General features: G+C 39.8%; 1 protein-coding gene across 3 annotated transcripts in view; it reads right to left on the reverse strand.

Moving 5' to 3' along the window:
* The window catches only part of oxr1a (oxidation resistance 1a), a 181,466-nt gene that overhangs the window by 82,665 nt on the left and 79,289 nt on the right, over positions 1 to 19,512 (reverse strand). For all 3 annotated transcript variants that reach the window (XM_059338607.1, XM_059338609.1, XM_059338606.1), the window contains one exon: positions 17,317 to 17,516. In XM_059338607.1, the coding sequence (XP_059194590.1) occupies positions 17,317 to 17,516 (200 nt within the window). The remainder of the gene's footprint in view (positions 1 to 17,316; positions 17,517 to 19,512) is intronic.

Here is a 19,512-nt window from a genome sequence, read left to right on the forward strand (position 1 = left end):
TCAACAATTCCTTTAAAAAAGCATTACTAACATTGCTATTTACCTAGAAACAGCTTCATAATATTTTAATGCATAATGGGTGCGTTTCCACTATAGTCGAATACCTGGAGAGAGGCGGGTCTCCCTCACCGAAATGCTCCTAAAATGAATGTGAGCCGTTTTTTGGCCCTGTCAAAGAGCAGCACCATTTTTATCCCGTGGAAAAAGCCTGGTTGCTGATTGGATAGACCGCTAAGCGGGATGTGACGTAGTATTCGACGCAACAACAACATGTGCCTTTTTAAAAGCCGGCAAAGTAACAAGTAGTCCATAATCATCGCCGCCATGTGCATGAACACAGCGACAAGGAACACTCGAAACTGTTGCTATGCGATTACGCGATGATGGAAAAACCGTACGTCACCTTTTTTTTATTTAATTGATCCGAAACAGCCAATTAATCACTATCTTGTTTTTATATATTAATAAAATGCATATTACGGAAGTAAAAATAGAAAGTCAGTGTGTATCACAATTACAAAATGTAATTATATTGTGACATCTTAAGGCTGTTACTGTAAGTGGTACTTCCTGTTTACATTCCAGCACTCAGTATATGTGTAAGTGCTTGGACAGACATGTGTCAATCATGAACATGGCAGATAAACGCCCACAGTCTGTACTGTCTGACCACAAGACTGATATCTTACCGGAGGCTCCACATACAGACTGTCTGAGCACTGAGGCCACGTAGTCATGACCCAGGCTCCCAGCATCCTTTGCACAGCACCAGTATGATTAATCTATTGTCATCCTAAATTCAATTATGTTTTGGGTCTCTACAAAATACAGTACAATAAAAATTACTGAGTGCTCCAGAATGGAAGGCATAAACAGATTTTAGATGAGGCAAAAGCAAAAACGAAGACGATACACTTACTCTAAATAACCCACTGGAATTTAACTGAACCAAATTAAATTTACCAATGACAAGAGCCATTTTTAAAGCCTGTTTTCATAACAAGTTTGTCCTTTAAAGCCTGCATGTACTCTAATACAGCTGTAGCATTAGTAATTCTTTGTGCAGCCAGAGTGGAAACAATAAGAAGATATTCTAAGCGGATGTATGTAGCTTCTGCTACTACGCTTCTTTGTGACAGTTTTCTAGCTCCCTGCCATCCAGTGAATGTCCAGAGCAATGACCCGTGTGGAGAAGACAGCGTACTGCACAGGCCGGTTAAATCCTGTCCTCCAGCTATTCTTCCTCTTGGATAAACTAGTGCATAGCAAACATGGCCCCGGAGCATGTACAATGGAAAGTCCTCCACATACTAATGAGAGCTAGAGGGGGATGAGGAGAGAGGGAAGCAGGGGGTCAAGGTGGATGTGGATGAGTCATATTTTATGGTCTGTTTGAAGCTGAACTTTAAACATTATGGCCTGGATCCGACTTTCCCATCTATTGTCATCATACACACCAATTAGGTAAAACCTACAAGGACAAAGGATGCTGCAAAAATGAACCCAAAAGCACTAAAAGCATGTTTCTTTCACTACAGTGATTGCTCACTCAGTAATGCCATGTACTGTACATATGTAAATTCAAAAGTTGAAATAATGTATTTTGACGACCCTTTTTGCTAATACATTTTTATTTGCTGAAATGTCATGTTCCATTAAGCCTTTCCTGCGTAATTTGGAAATGGAAAATCTGAAAATCATGGCCCTTTTTGTTGCATTATCCCCTGGAACATCCAACACTAAAAAAATAAATCATCTTTTGTAGATGTTTTGATAAACAAATGTGGTCAACGACAACTTAATGAATACATTTTGTTTGATGAGACTGTGTCACCCTGTGTTTTGCCAGATTAATGTTTTAATGTGAGCAGTAGCAAATGTTGGTTTCCTTTAATAATAACTTAACCCTCTGAACCCCCAAACCCACCCACTGGACTCAAAAGCATGTTGTTTTTATTACTAAAAAGACATCATTGCTTTCCAACAATGCTGGAATGAATGCTACGAATGCTTCCGTCAGAAAAGCTAAAGTTTAAAATTAACTAAAATAACTGTATTGTGTCACCAGAGGCATTTTTTTTTAGTTCTTCCAACCATCATTGTGCTGTTTCCATAGAGGTACAAGAGGTTTGCAGTAAAAAAACGAGACCACAGTCAGTAAAATCTGACAGGAGCAAAACATGAATGAAACTGGTTGGTGTTCAGAGGGTTAACGCAGCTCTGATACGGTGTAAAGAGAGCGGATAAAATTAAATTATAAACAGTAACACTGAATTAGATCCTGCATCACTTTCTGTAAATGTCTAATGTGTAGGTAAGCTGGCAATTGTGAAAGAATGGCGGACTCCTCCACTAACAATAAAAACTCTGTCACTGTCACACTGACAGATGGAGCAACAGTTTGTTTTGATAATAAACTTTATTAAGGATCCACATTAACACAACTTGTGACACTTAGGCAGAGGTCTGCATTTCAAATCTACACCACTGCAACTAATCAGTTTCCACTGACACTCCATGCTTCTGTAAATTCAATTAACAGTTATGTAAATATCATCCATAACTGTGTAATGGTTTATCTGCTCCTTAGAGACATTGACTAATTTACTCACTTCTGAGAATAAATACTGCTTTGCACTGGTTGACATTAAATAAACAGGGTTTCTTTTGTTTTTAGCGCAGCCCGCCTCAGTACTAACACATGTACATTATATAAAGGGCAAAATAGAGCTGTTTTTGAATAATAGGAGCCCATAAATTCATGAGTAAAAGGGAAACAAATATCTACAGTTTGGAGAAGTGGCAGATCTTATTTTCCCTCTACTGAAAAATGAATCAATAGCAGAGACCGGTGCTGCCGTTCGACAGTAGAAACTGCTTACTCTTCATTTGAGCTATATGTAATCAATCCTAGCCAGAGGATGGCTAGAGCCCTTTCCAAACTAAGTGGGGAAACAGTGGGATTACTAGCTCTGTGGCATTTATAAATTGAGCCCAACGAGAAGAGGGCCACCAAGAGACTCCCGGTCAACGTAATTACACCGGCAGGCCAATAAATCCGACCCACAGATCTTTTACAGTAGCACTGCAGTAAATTCAGCAGCAAGCCTCTTTCCTTACATTGCTCTCTTGCACTACAGAACAAAACATTTATGTTTTTTTTGCTGTCTGAAGTAAAAAAAAAAAAAACAGTAGCCCTGGTAGCCAGAAATCTCAATGGCCTTTGCTCCTGTCCAAGCTGTGAGTCATTGTAGAGATTTAGATATACACAGTGTTGACATTTACGTATGGCAGCATGTTGTATTATATTATTATAAATCTGCATTAAGTACCCTTGAAACAGGTGAATGTAAAGCGCCCTTGAAGTCCATCTAAAATGAATTCCTTTTGAAAACATGAAGGGCACGGGAGCAGCTTAAAAGCACAGAATTGATTTAAGGACTAAATTCGTCGTCTCTGGGGACATTTAGAAATGACAAATGTCAGACAAATATTAAAAGGAAGTTTGTGGTAGCGCGAACATCATACTGATCTTCATGACATTGAGGCAGCCAGAGGTTAAATTATTCTGTTGTCCCAGGTATGTTTGTGTCTTGCATGCAATGCACAACAAACACAAATCTTGACCTCTGCTGCAGTGGCGTCTCTAGACATTTTCAAATGGGGGGCCAGGCTGTACTACTGGGGCCACATGCTATTCCAGGCACACCAACTGGGAGAACTGCCAATGCTCTGCTGTCATTTCGTAGCAGCTACCTTGCTATATTTCTTTCAAGACAGTTAATAGCGGGAGCTGCAGCTCCTTATATTTTTGACACTGAGTTACAAGAAAAACCTCTATTTCTGAAAAATCCAGGCCTAAAAGGATATTCACCTTAATTCAGTCAAGAATCTTCCAGATGCAACCTGATTAGAGTGAGATTGATGGAGCCGGAGAGTAGCGTGTGCTTTTTCTCTGGGGGGAAAAATAAAAAACAAGGCCAGCATAAATCAATCAGCAAGCCTCTTTTAGGCTTTATAATACAGCTAACCATCTCAGGGAAGAAAAAAAAGCTTCAGAGTGGTGCTGTTTTTATTTTCATCACCATATATCTCCTATTGTGATTAAAAAAAAAAAAGGAAAGTTGTGGACAACACAACAGAGTGGTGATTAATTCAGTGGAGCAGCTAGTCTGGTCTGGATAAGAACCTGCAGGCAGCTCGGAGAATAATAAGCGCAGAGTTAAAAGTCAAAACCTGGAAAAACAGAGGTGACATTCTCTGCCTGTAACCAAGTTAGTGTCAAAGCTGCTCCATTGCTATCTGGGGATGACCAAAGCATACTATTAACCTTTGTGGAAATGGTTTGTGAGCCCTCCCGGGTTGCTGTGGAGTGCGTGTATGTACATAAGTGCATGCCTGCGCACCTCTATTATTTCAGTGCGGATTTCAAAGTGAGCTGAGAATGAGGACACATCCATAACACCTACAAGTAGGATGCTCCTGTTTGCCTGATGCACACTGGATGCAGCTCTATCAGACCTGCAGTGCTGTTGCACGCGCTACACAAGAGGCACCTGAATGAAACAGATTACAGCTTTTTGTTTAACAACAGTGAAAATCCAGACATATCAGATATCCCAATTAAGGTTTGCAAGAACAGTGTGATTTGGCCGCCTCTGGTGCTGTTTAGTGTGAATGCAGCCCTGGAGGCACGTTGTTGTCAGGCTTTTCTTATCAACGCGCTGTGTAGACTATGGTACCCTGTGGGCAGCACCACTTTCACAGGATTAACTGTGGAGGTTCTTGTACAATATTACCCAATCTGCCTTAACCCCCAGCGCATACACAGAATACTGAGTGTGGGGTACCAAGCACATGTGCTAACAATATTGTGAAGACTTGGAGCAAACCATGTATTACTTGTATGCATATTTAAGACGTCAAGCAATAATTTGGACAATAAATATGTGCTGGTATGATGGTCTGCAAAATTATTAAAAACTGGTGAAAATGTGCTAAATAATATGTTTCTGTGAAAGACAGGTGTCAAACACTGCACGTTGGTTTGGTTTATGCACATTTTGTGTAACACTAGCCTTATTTTTGTCATTGTTCAATGTGTTTGCATATGAATGAACATTTGGGTGTTCGGCTCAATTTCATGTGGGACCTGATTTGAATATTTAAACCAATTCCAAGCTGACACCTTCTGTGGATACACACCTGTGAAGCATGTTACTATACTGCTAGTGTAATGGAGCTTAAAAACAAAGGTAGACCTCCAGGTTTGATATGATTTGGCTTCAGATTTGCACAATTATCTAATATTATTTTATTGAATGGAGTTTTGATATGATTTCAAAAGGTGTGAATGACAAACTGTGACATCTAATTAGACCACAGGTCTTTTTAGACAATACTTAATCACAAATGGCCATCTTCCTTACAAATGTCACCCACTTTTATTTTACTGTCACACTGCACTTTCCAGCAAAAAATATAGAAATGGAACCTTTAACTCTGCATGTCACATAATCGTGGCTGTATTATAGGAACCAGATGCAAAAATGTCTCCTTTTGAATCCAGTGAGAATTATATACCTGTCACATATCACAAAAGGGTTTTCTGGCATCTAGGTTTACTTCGGTTCAGAATTTACATTGTGATGATGTCACAGATTTGGACATCAGTTTTCTCATCTTTACTAAGGTTTTACAAATATAAAACCTACATGGTTCAAAAATTAATAATAAAAAAGAATCATAAGTTACCTTGTTTGCATGTATATATGAATGGGGTCCGATACACAGCTCCATTTTGGATCCGGCTCCCAGTTGCAGTTCCGAAGCTAACAAATTAACATTAAACATTTGGCTTCTAAACCAAAATATACACAATTGAATGTCAATCCTAAAATGATCTAAAACCCAGCAGAGACAATAGGTTCCCCATGCATGTAACTGACTAAATGTAGGAATAGAAGGCCTGTAATAGCACTGTATTTCTGAAAAATTACAGATTAAACTTTTAGCTACACAATCAAGGATGCTCCAGCAATAATGTGATCTGTACATGGAGATAAATTGACCATCAGCAAGAAAAAATTGAGATTTTCCTGATGTGCAAGTTACATTAGTGTAGCTGCAGTGTATGTAACATAAACCCTTTACATTTTTCTTTAAAAAGATAGGTTACATGGTATCAAGTGTAATATAATATTTTTCTGGAGTTTTCCACACTAGGTCCACATGGTCACATTTTTTATTTCACTGATGTCGTCTTTGATTTTGATAATCGAAATTGAAATCTCATTCTGTTTGATTATCAGTTTAGAATTGAAATTGTGACATCCAACAACCTGGTTGGTGCTTGTACAGCAAGCCTCCTGCATGCTGCTGTTCATCAGTGGTTGCTATGAAGGGTAAGTACTGATCTCACAAATACATATGCAGCGTCAAACAGTGATGGAGACACAGAGGACGGGGAAAGCCAGAGACCTTAAGAAAGACAGGAAGACAGGGGTGAGGAGAAGATAGAGAAAGGCCGTGTGGGAGAACGCAAGAGTGAGAGCGGGTGGGGGAAATACCCTCCATTGGGTTTGTGGTGGGGCTAAGCTGCCTTCTGGTGCTACGTGACCAGCCTATACCGCCAAGGAAAGAGGGCTCGGGCTTATCTCAGCGCACACAAGCAGCTCTGCTGGCAAAGGCACCGTGGCATGGCTGTGGGTGCTGCTGTCAGTGCGTGACGAATAGTTCTTACTCTCTCTCTCTCCCTTCTCTCACTTTCACTGTTATTCTCCCTCATCCATTCATTCCATCCCATCCCTCCCTTCTCACTCATTCACTGTAGGATGTAAAGATTTGATACTGATGGGAACAATTCATAGTGAAGGTGGATCTCAATATAGACGTCTGGCCTCCTTTTCCTGACAGTCTGCATCCCACATGGTCTGGAATAACAGCATTGGAGTGAGTTAATAGGATATTCCCATTTGTCTGGTTTGAATGCTAAGCTTATGTCCAAAAGGATAAAGGCTTTGGTAAGTTCTGCTAAAACAATGTGTACCAGACTTTCTTCCAGACCAGAAATACCCCTTCTTAACTTATACAAGGAACTGTTTGAATGATTTACTACAAACACCTACAGAAATCCATTCTTCCAACCACAAATCCTGTAAGAAGTGATACATTTCTACAGTTTAAAAAAAATCAACATTTTTCAAACAGGTCATTACTAACAACTGAGATCCCCTATGCTGCCATCACAGCCACTAACATTAGTGATACAGGCAGACAGAAAACAAGACAAGGATGCCAGGATTTATTGATCAGAACTAGTCCTGACCACGTACTATCCAATAATTTTGGAAATCATGGCCACACTTGAAGGCAGAGTGAAATGCCTGCTGCCAATGATATGTTATATTATATTTGAAGAATTATAATAAGGCAGACAGTGTTTTTTTCTTCACTGTAGCTGTGTCTTTTGTTCACAGACAGGCCTGAGACAAGGCAGTGTGTTCTCACAATATGTGATCTTGTTTAGGATAGATACGCGCCTGTAACAACGCACACACACAAACATTTTGTATCACAACCTTAGACTTGAACAGCTGTTGGCCTGTCCATATCATAACTAACTGGCCAATAGGATTTGGTTTGCATGTAAGTCCAACTGCTGGAGAATAATGAAAATGTGAATTATTACAGAAATCGGTGCTCATTCTGACTGGGACCCTGCAAGAGCTGTGTCAGTCTGAGTCCAGCACTGCATAACTTTACTCGTGACCTAATAAAAGGCCTGTATTGAGAAAATACTCTGTTTTCTCTGGGCTTCCAATCTACGAAACTGAGAGACCTTTACCCATCGATCAGAGATGTAGTATTGTTAAAATATCACACAACAGGACAGTTCAAATTTCATGGCAATCCCTCGAATACAGCTGTTCAGTCCAGACCAAAGAAAAGTAGTGAACCGACCGACTGACACTGCCATCCATACGGCCGTGCTGCTAGCATGGCTAATAAGCTAGCTATTGTTGTATCTGCTAGCATACGCGAATAGAAGTACAAATACTGACTGAAGGAGTTAGTTTGATGGGGAACTCACTTCTACCTGCATCAAGAGGACACACTTTTACCTGCAACAAGAGAAACTGAAAGACTTTATCGTCTGAACTGAATGGAAAACATATGGATGTGAACAAGACGTAGATATGCTTGTAGTCGCTTGTTATATTGTTTAAGGGAGCAGGTCCTTAGATCCAGCTGTTGTCAAATAAAAACCTAGGCTGCTTGGAGATGCTATTTGTAGGCATGTTAACAACTGAGCAGGGGCTTTATAGAGGTCACATACATGTAATTCCCTGAGCTTACAGCTGCATCTTTACGGCTCTCTAGAGCTACAGTGAGACTGGTGTTTAATAGTGGGTAGAAAATGGCTGCAATTACTGAAAACATTGCACTTTTGTTTATAGACTTAGCGCAATGCTTCTGCTACATGCCGATGTCACTACAGTGGTTCTTTTATCATCAGTGGTCCGACTGTGTCACTCAGATCTTTTTAAAATTGTTGTTATTCATGGACTACAAGCTTAAATCTGATCACAGTCCAAGCCATCACAAGTAGATGTTGACAGTTAACAGGACAGCATGACTCTTCTACAGTGACAGTCACATGTCTTCAAACCTTCATCAGACTGGAATAATCTGATATTTATGCCCATCAACATAACAGGTCGGCCAGCAAGCAGAAATTCAATTAATCCAGATAATACTCTACCACAACAAGGTCAAATATGTAATTTTTATTTCCTTTGAAAATTGTCACAGATATGACCCATTTTCATAGAAAACAGGAAGATGTCTCACAGTGGTTTGTGTGTAATTGCCGCCCTTGGCTACAATGTGGATCTGTAAACACAAGAGACGTGCCACCTGAGACAATTACATCAAACACAAGAAGAGAGCAACACCGGTGTACTGCCCGCAGCGACGGCTATAACTGTCAACTGCCATAGTGATTAGCTCCTTATACAATATCATGCTGTGACTATACAGCTGCTGCTGAATACTAGAAATATGCTGTTTTCAAGGACAAGCACTCCAGCTATGGGTCCACATTCAAACAAAACACAAGTCTCTGAAGTAAGAAAGCAACAGGATGGCGACTTAACATCCAACCCTGACACTTCTTTCGATTTATTGAATAGCTGCTAATTTAATTCTGGCCACCGAGTCCCTTTCATGAAACTGCATATCAAGCAAAGCTTGCTGGGAGCCTGCAGCGAGTTAGCGTATTGCTCCCCCAGCACTGGTTCCTCCCCTCTTCGACCCTGCAGAGAAAATCCAATGAATAACTAACAGGGGAATAATCAGTCACATGGCGGCAGTGGCAGGGTCTGCCGCTCTCGGGGCGTTAGGGTACGCCAACATGTGTGGGTCCGTCTTGTTTATTAGCATTTCCTCTGTCAGGTGCTGTAGATACAATGCTGCGTTAGCAGAGTCAGACCACTGTTCCTGCCTGCCACGCATATACTCACTGAAGTAGCAATGCATGTTGAATAATTTCACACACACAAACACACTAGATATACATTATCTTGACAGAATATCATAAAAATATTTGTTTTGGAGATTGTTAATGAAAAAGTCCCAGATATTTACTTTAAGAAGCTCACACAGGTTGAACACTTCATAAAAATGCACTGTTAGTTTTAAAATGAATCTTATTTGTTTTGACAGCAGAGCTTCAGTACAACAGTCTGGTCATCCTTGTTTTGTATGGTTATGCATAAGTAGGAGTGTGTTTCTCCAGTGTGGAAATAAGTCCGACAAGAGAATAACGTGATGAAATGCCTCTTCAAGACCGCAGCCAAGGTTGGTGCCACAGTTTGTTGCAATCTGTTGGTGCTGTCCGTCTGTCCTTGAGACAGATTACCCTTCTGCCTGTACCCTGGGGTCAGACACACAGGAAATACATTAGAGGATAACAAGGTAGAGAGTGTGAAGATGGAGAGAGTGAGAGACAAGGTAGAGAGAGGGGAGAAAGAGGGAGGGAGCAAGGAAGGGGTTGGGGAAGAAAATGGCAGAAAGAGCAGAAAAAAACAGAATGGGGGGGGGGGGGGGGGGGGGGGGGGGGAGAGAAGCTGTGGAGGGATGTAAGAAGGCAAGAAGTGCAGCAGCTCTCCTCTTAGAAGCCATTATCTGCAGTGACATGCTGCGAAGGCTCTCCCTTTGCACCCATACAAAGACATCTGCAGGAGGGACAGAGGCATATCTGCTGCCTGCAAGAGCTTACCTAACATAGTCATAAACCGTTTCCATAGTTAACCTTAAGACATAGACAAACACATACAGAACTAAACCCACATGCACTGTATATAAACACAGAGAGCATGAGTCAGACTTGGAAAACAAAGAGATAGAAGAGTACTTCTACAGCGTGTATGCAATAAGCACATAGTGCTATGATTTTCAAAACTGCTCGTCGTAGGCAGGAACACCGTGAGTCATACTTAATGAGTCTACAGCTGTGGAGACATTCAGTTCAACTCCTGTTTGGCCTTTTTATTAGCGAGTAGAGCTCATTGAGCTCCAGAGTGGAGGCTACAGGCTGGCTACAATGATGTAAAGGTCAGACATGGCGGAGGGACTTTGAGGCTGCCAGACAGAGATGCTGGGAGCCTGGGGAGAGCTGGTGTCAAGTGTCACACCTTCAGAGGAAGCAGCGCTGCAGGCATCCAGTACATCACAGGCAATTTGGCCCTTTCCTTTTCTATCCTCTTTCTTCTATTCGCACACAAACAAGATACACATGTTCTTTGCTGAATGAATGACATCACTTGACCTGGCTTTCTTTCCTCTATTTTTTACTTTCTCCACAGGCTGTTTTTAGTCAATATTCATGGATTAAAAAAAAGTAATGCAATGTAATTCATAGCTAACTCACATTATAATGAGCCAGGAGGCCCCATTTGTGACAACCAACACAACTTTTTGATAAGAGCTGATGGGGACGTTGGAAGTACCTGACAGGCTGCTCAAACTTCCCATTAACTTTTTCCCCAAACTTTAAAACAAGCCCTCAAGTTTGGTGTGATCATAGCAGAAAGTGTTATACTGTGAGAGTGGAAATCACTTTCCTCTCCTTGCTTTAAAAAAAGGCTTAATGGCATAGTTTCTTACACTCTGTCGAACGCCCATTCAAAGTTTCTAAAGATCTGGGGCCTTTTATTGAACGTATCAAAGAGGAAGAGGTGTCAATCTGGGAACTAATTATATCACACTGTACTGTATTGAATTGAGATGTGCTTTGATCAGTTTGATATCAGGTTCCTGGCCTTCATCTTGGGCCTTCCTTGACTTCACTTGATGTTGGTTTCCATGGACTCTCATCTGACTGTCAATCAATACACTTGGACTTTTTAGTCATTAAAAGTAAAAAAGTAAAACTTCATAAATAAGATATACATAAAACATTTTTAAGCAATCTTCAAGTTGAGATGTTAGGCCAACTTATGGCCGATTGATATGAGGTCAGAGTACATATTTATGTTGGGTTTAGGAAAAACATTGCATAATAGTGCATTAAAAAGGACATAGCCACAGAGTCAACGATACCAAAATACTTTGAATTCAATGCCTAACAACAGCAAAAACACAAGCAATGCTAATCCATATGCATCAATGGCACATGTTTTTGGGTCATTTTAAAAATCAGGTTGTGTGTTGTTCATCTATTGTGCAAATGCAACTTTCTTAAAGGGTTCTCATTCGTTAGTAACATATCTTGGTGCAAGCTACTTCATCATTTTAAATAAAAAAAGTATGAGGACAAAACAACCGTTTCCCAAATGGGGGTGACATGTCCCCAGCACCCCCAGTGTTAATGGACTTCCCCTGTGAAGCCACAAGTCTGCATTATTTTATTTTTTTAAGTTAATGCAAACTTCTTTTTGTAGATATGTCACAATTTCCATCACCAATGTCACTGCATTCAGTAGTTGTTTTTTTTGCTGACATCAGCCTAAGCAACGACTGACACTGATCAGAGCATGTTTAAGATGCTGTTCCTCCTCATTTAAAGTTAAAATACATAACAATAATTGTGAAAATATGGCATGGTTCAATGCAAGTACACCATGAACATATCAATCACTGCTTCTCCTCAGAGGTGGGTTGGTGTCATCCTGGTAGGAGGCTCATTGGTCGGGTTATTAAAATGTCGGTGGTGAATGTGCCGTGTGCTTCTAATGACAGGTCTGTCTGAAGTCTGGCAGACAGCACAGCAAGCTGCCTGCCACATTATTACTATCCCATTAGAATAAATTAGCATGATCAGCTCTGTAGGAGCAGCCCGGCCTGGGTTTGACTATATAAAGATGCCACAGGGCTCCTCTTACTGGATCCCATCTAGATAGGAACTAGAGAGATGGGACAGTCACTAATCAATGTCTCATTATGTGATACTGCAGCGTAAATGACTGACAGATGCAGTATTTCTGTAGTTATATGGTGAAAAAGTCAGGCCTTGATGTGAATGTGGTTTATCAAGGCCAACGCTAGCCGGAGCAAATGATTAACTGCTATGACTCATGCTTTAGAGGCTTGTACAATTTGTAGTTAAAAGCCGTAAAAGCACAATAAGTCACAGTCACGTTTCATTTAATGGCTGAGTGACTGTGACTTCCGACCCCACGCTTTTAAAAAGAGCCCACAGTTGCCACTGAATGGATAATGGATGATAAGAGTGGGCTGAAATATCAACAGTCCTTCCACCTGTCCTGCTCGGCTTTTATCCCACAATTTCCTTTATTGATTATTGTCCACTGAACTGATGTGGACAACCGCAGATCAATCCGTTCTCCTGTCAATGCTGGCCTGAGGAGAAGAGTCGATACTTGATGACTCTGTACAAAGCTTATCAGAGTGTGACAGCGGCAGACACACAAGTGAAACGACACACCTTTACCAACTCCTGACTCTCTTCTTCTTTAGTAATGCTAATGTCCACCTATGACCCCATGTGACATGATCCTCCTGCAAAACCAGACGCTGCAGCAGAGTTTTAAGCTGCTGCACTGATTTACATAACTAATCACAGGCTGTATGCTCAAGGACATGCAGTTAAATTCAAACTGACCAAGAATTCTATTAAAAGAGCTGCAGCAGCGTCAAATTGAAAATAAGCTGATGGATCAGCATAAACTCACCTGAGATGCTTTAGGTAACAACTATCCATCATGATGCCACTTTTTCGCTTTTCGCTCATATTTAATGCAAAGTCGAAATGTATTTCAGACTTAAGCCATTTCTGCATTCATACAGTTTAAACTTGCACTTTGATTTTGTTAATTTAGGCCGGGGGGATAGCTCTCAATCAAACTCTCATGCAGACCACTAAACCAGATTTAGACTGCTCAAAAAGGTAAGTCAGGTTTCAGTTCCAATGGGACTTATTCATGATGGTGTAAAAGAAAAACAAACTGTCTTTTTCTGACAGGATTTATGTCATTTAAGCATGAATTCAAAACAATATCTACCATTTAATCCATCTGCTGATTAGAAGCAATCTGCATTAGCAATCAGAATAATTATGTAAGATCATTTGGTAACCATGGTAACATGTATGCACTTCAGCATGTGCTCTCATTAATCACAGGTCAACAGTGGCATTCTTGGTTAAAAAAGTTTAACTCAACTAATAATTTTTTTTTTTAAGAGTTTGTGAGAGAATATCAAGAAACACATTTGTAATTAGTAAGTGAACATGAAAGTAAATGAACCAGATACAGCAACATCAAACTAACATGGAAATCATGCCCATCATTGTCTCCTTACTGCATGACACAGTGAGCTAACTAATAAGCAAACAGTCAACACATCTCAAGAATGAATTGTGCTTATGCTCAGATTGGAACAGAAGAACATCTTTAAAAAAGTTTGTGGCATTGATCAACACTAGTGTACTTCCTGTTTGTTCTCAGGAAAAGTGTCTAGACCACATTTGAGTAGAAGTCAACTTCCTTTTTAAGCTGTGAAATATTAACAAAGGACAAGAACAGAAAACACAGAAGAAAAATGTTCTGCAATTATTTATTCATTTAATAACTGTAAAAGATTAAGGTAATTAGGTGGACGTCTAAATTAGGGCTGCTTGATTATGGAAACAATCATAATGCAGATTTTTTAGTCTTTTATGGAGATCACTCTTATCTGTATGAGAACAGTGAGAAGTATGGATTATTGCCATTTAACAAAATCTAACTTTAGTTCTGATAATAACTACAAACTGATGTGCACCTGCACAGAAGAGCACACAATCAATATACTGAGAGACCAGTGTTCATATAGAAACAGCAGGCGTGCAAAATAATTATGGTCTACTGTGTTCTGCACAATATTGCATTGCACCATGATGTGCGTATCCACCCCCACCTGCAGACATGAAGTGTTGTGGTTTCATGGGAACTTACCACACATGTGCTGTTGAAACCCGACAGCAACTGTATGAATGTAATGGCATTTATTCGAGAAAGGCTTTTATTTCTTTTTTTAAAGTTTCAATTATTTCCAATGAGAGTCAGCAGGTCAGTAATTTGTGAAAAGGGCGATGACGTGCTGAGAAGTCTCTTCTTACTAATGAAACCTATTAAGTAGCATAAAGTTTCTATATCTTCAGAGGAAACTTTTTGGTCCTTTCAAATGTCTGTGGCTAATCGGTTTGCCTGGCATGTGCATCCAATTCAAGATCAACACAATTCTTTAACATACTCAGGAGGCTAACAACAGACTTGGCTGTCAGCACACATTCCATGATTGCCATGTTTTCTTATCTTCATCACAATGCTGTGTGCAAGAACAAATGTATAAGAAAAAGAAGAAAACATGAATGCACAAGGCCCATTGTTCTCTACTCTGCAGGTGATAATAGGAGTCAGACAAAGAGGTATTCAAATGCCACTCACTTTGTTTTCATCATGCGGTAAACGATGTTGAGAATATATTTTTTACATCCTTTATTACTATACTGATTTCTCTCCCGCTTTATGTGCTCTGTTAATTCCTCTTTCTTACTGCTGACCATTTGTCTGAATTTTTTATTTTTTTATTTTTACATTTGTCATCATATCCATGGTACCTTGAGGCAGTACAGTATGTAAATGCTTTATGTAAACCAATTATTCTTAAAATACACGGTCATAATTTTGTTTTCAGACACAATCCTCTGTTAATTGTGATTTCATTTTCATTGTGTTATGTTTAGAAGAGATTGATTAATACAGTTTTGAGAAGATTTACACTTTATCTGTCAAGAATACATCACATTGTCACAATCATTTCATGGAAAATATTTTATTCCAACTTTATGGGCGACCTTGTATACATATTTTGTTATGGTATATGAAATATGTCATATATACATAATGTCTGTCTACTATTTACAACTTATCAATGAAAGAATATCATATAATTTTTTCAGACCCTAGCTGCCATTTTCAATTGCTGCAAAAATGCATGGAATTGAAAATTATTTTAATGGAGACATTTTCCTGAAATTCAGTGACAAATTGGGTGTCTTTACATCAAATCACATTGATTTGTGTCAATTTTGCTACTAGCTAATCACAATCTACTTTTCTTGTTTTAGAGTAGGCATTATTATCATTATTTCTCTAGCTGCTATCTCTGGCCTCGTCTTCCCCCTGTGTGGGCGTGTGTGTGTGTGTGTGTGTGTGTGTGTGTGTGTGTGTAAGTGACAGATGATGTACTGTACTGTACAGGCTAGTAATGCCGGAAAAAATAGAAAATCTCTTTAAAAATTGAATAATTTTGAATAATTTAATCGGTTATACAGTACAAGTTTGGACACACCTTCTCATTCAATGCGTTTCCTTTATTTTCATGACTATTTACATTGTAGATTCATCAAAACTATTAACGAACACATGTGGAATTATGTACTTAACAAAAAAGTGTAAAATAACTGAAAACATGTCTTATATTCTAGTAAGCAAAGGGTGGTTACTTTGAGGAATCTAAAATACAAGACATGTTTTCAGTTATTTCACACTTTTTTGTTAAGTACATAATTCCACATGTGTTCATTCATAGTTTTGCTGCCTTCAGTGAGAATCTACAATGTAAATAGTCATGAAAATAAAGAAAACGCATTGAATGAGAAGGTGTGTGTCCAAACTTTTGGCCTGTACTGTAGGTTCGGGTTCAGGTAGGAGGGCGTCTTGGTCCAGACCTGGACTACAGCCATACCATCAGTGATCTTAGGGTGGCACAAAAGGAATAGCAGGTAAACAGCGCGACAGTCCCAATATCAAAGACTCTAGTCACAGAAAGAAAGTCCTGCAGCAGTAACAGCAGTATGTTTGTGCTCCAAAAGGTGCACCAAAGGTGTCGCCACAAATATAAAAAGAATCAGTCAAAATAAAGATCTAGCAGATTACTTCAGCAGTTCAGCAGAGTCCTGCTTGCATACTTTTCCCCACACGCTGCCTCTTTCTAACCTTGACCCAAGCAGCATGATAACTGAATCACCTCAATGAAACGAACAGAGACGCACTGGATTTATGAGTTTGGAATTAGTTTAGCTCAAACTCATTTCATCATCTGTGAAAAGTCAGCTCCCTAAAGTGTACTTACACTCACAGTAGCAACCTATCCTCCGACACAGAAATAGACCGGCAGCAGACAGTTGCACTCCCCCCCCATCCCCAACCCAAAATAGGATTCATCACAGGAATAAATCTCATCACAGTCATGTAATTATAATTTGTAGGCAGGAAATGAATGAGAAGATGAGAAACGGGGAGAGCCAGCCGTGGATGTGACACTGTGAAGTTTGCTTAAGTAAGAAGTTCATGTCAACAGTTCAGGGAGTGCGGGAACTTTAAATATTGTCACACACACGCATAGGGAATAATAACAGGACCTTTCCCAGAAGCTCAGTAGCAACTCATAATGTAATAACAGCTGGATAATGTCAAAATTAGACAAAATCTAATTACATTTTCTACTAAATACACAGAAAATGCAGCCAATGCTTATTTTATTATGATTAGGTTTGATTCATGTGATATTTATTGTAGCCAAAAAATATGATTGCAGTATTTTATGGTTATTTTTATGTGATTTCTCTGACATTTGATGACATTAATAGCATGGAGTTAGGAGAAATGGAACTGTAACACAAGGTTGTTGGTTTGAATCCCTCAACCATAAAAAAGAATAATAAACTTTTAAAAAACTGAGCATTTTCCTGTTAGTTAGCTAAGATGTGTTTGATTTAACATTGACACAGAACATTGTGTCACTTACCTATGGTGTAGCCTCTCTTCAGCTCCCCACACCGGGGGCTGCGGCGCTGGGAGTTGGTAGTGTTGTTTTCCTGCACGGCGAGGACGGTTGTTGTCTTGGCAACAGGTGGTGAAGCCCTGTTAAGGGACGAAACCTTGTCGGGAAGAGTCGGGGAGAAACCTTGACTGGCAATATCCACCGACTGTGACTTCTTCTTCAGTCTGCAGGGGGGGCGAGCAAACCACAAAAGAACACGTTATTGTCATGTGGTTAAATCTATCATGTGTGTCACTGAAAATACACAGCCGGGAAATGTCCTGTGACCTTTCCCATTCAAGGGCAGACCGCTCAAAACATATTTGCATGTGAGGTTGTTGATGTCAACGTGCTGTGTCACAGATATGGAATCGTGCAAGACAATTTCTGCAGCGGCAAGGAAGTTGTGGGAAAGAATCAATAGGCTAATCACACTCTTGTTAAGGGTGAATTTATTAGCATCGCTCTGCTCACTCAGTACAGAGCCTTCTCTACAGTGAAAGGGGATAAAAAGGAGGGGGACAGCAGGAGTCCATAGTTAAGATCTTGCTCGAGACAAAATCTTAGTGCAGAATAAATGTTGGAGCAAATGTATGGTGCAGTGTTTCCCAAACCTCTCCTGGAGTACAACAAGTCCAACTCTTAAAGCGCTTGATAACAAGCTGATCATTCCAATCAGATGTGTTGGAGCATGGAGAGATCTAAAACATGCAGGACAAGTGGTACTCCAGGAGAGGTTTGGGAAACATTGGTAAAGTAGTCTGTGGTGGTGGAAATGTTGTGGAAATATATTTATGTTTCCATTTTTTCCCATCGAGACCAATGCTACTCTCTTTTCACCTGTATTAGCACTAAATCATTGGATTGTTTACATGTGATCCAGAATGCTGTGGCAAAGCTTTTTACCAGGTTGTCTTCAAGGCTCTCAGGTTACTCATATCTGGAATTCTTTACACTGGCTCCAGATCCAATTCAGACTCCATTCAAGATTCTTGTGTCAGTTTATTAGCTTTGTACTCCTGAAGACATGTAAACACATTTTAATGTATAAGATTGGTGGAGTTCCATCTTAAAAAGCATCTTAAAGTTATAATAAATTAATGAAATCAAATGCATAAGCATCAGAAATATGTGTTTGACACAAAGCTTATTTTCTACAATGATCCAAAATCCAGTACAAAAAAATCCTACAGGCGAATTCTCAATAGACCCCATGGCAATGCTACTTCTGGGTTGGTCTACAAAAATACTTCATTTGGTTTGCTGCCTATACCAGACATATCTTTGCGCATTGTGAGGTGGCAACGGGAGATGCCGACAGTGGAAACAGCTTCTTCTGTTCAGTGATGTCAGTTAAATGTTTGCGTCAGAATTTATTCGGTTTCGAAAACTTTTGTCAAATGTTTGTGTTTTTCCATCAAGCTTTTCTCATGCAAATCTTCAAAATGCACATAGAAATTGAAAAAACAGTGATGAAAACACAAGTGTAGTTAGTGGCGGACTCCACCGCTCGCACACTGGATTCAAATTGTTCAAGTTAACGTGATTTAGGCAGAGCAGTGCTTATGTAAAGTGTATCAGAGGTATAGTCCGGTCAAGCTAGGTCGAATCAAATCTGCCTACGACAATTCCTCAAAGCTCATTAAAAGGATGACGAGATCCTGCGTTTGGGTTTATAATTGAGTTCACTGGGCTAATCTGAACAGGTAATCCCAAAACACTCTGCTGCAGCAGAACTTACATATGTTCTCATACTCACATGTATACAGACACAAAGCACAGACACACGACCACACTGACACATCATAACAGAAAGAAAAAAAATATGATCATACTTGGGCGCACCAGTAAAAACATGGAGTAAAAAAAAGAGAAAAATGGCTCCTGAAACACTATCTATCTGTAGTCTGAAAAGTCCTGAAACAGCAATACTAGATTCCCAGCACTCTGCTCCCTCGCACACACTTTCAATCATTCCAGCAAAACTGCTGAAGCGAACAGAATCTTTCTGGCCATTTCACCCAAGTGCCCATCCCCTGATAGACCAAAGCAGCACACATGACATAGTGTCTAACCGGCTAATGAAAATGCATAATCTCCATGGAAATGCTGTCTATCATTGTGTGTGTGTGTGTTCTTTTGAAATCGAACGAACCCAAACAGCCAGTGGAGGAGGCAAAC

Source organism: Centropristis striata, chromosome 8, assembly GCF_030273125.1.
Source record: "Centropristis striata isolate RG_2023a ecotype Rhode Island chromosome 8, C.striata_1.0, whole genome shotgun sequence".
In the NCBI taxonomy this organism is placed as follows: Eukaryota; Metazoa; Chordata; class Actinopteri; order Perciformes; family Serranidae; genus Centropristis; species Centropristis striata.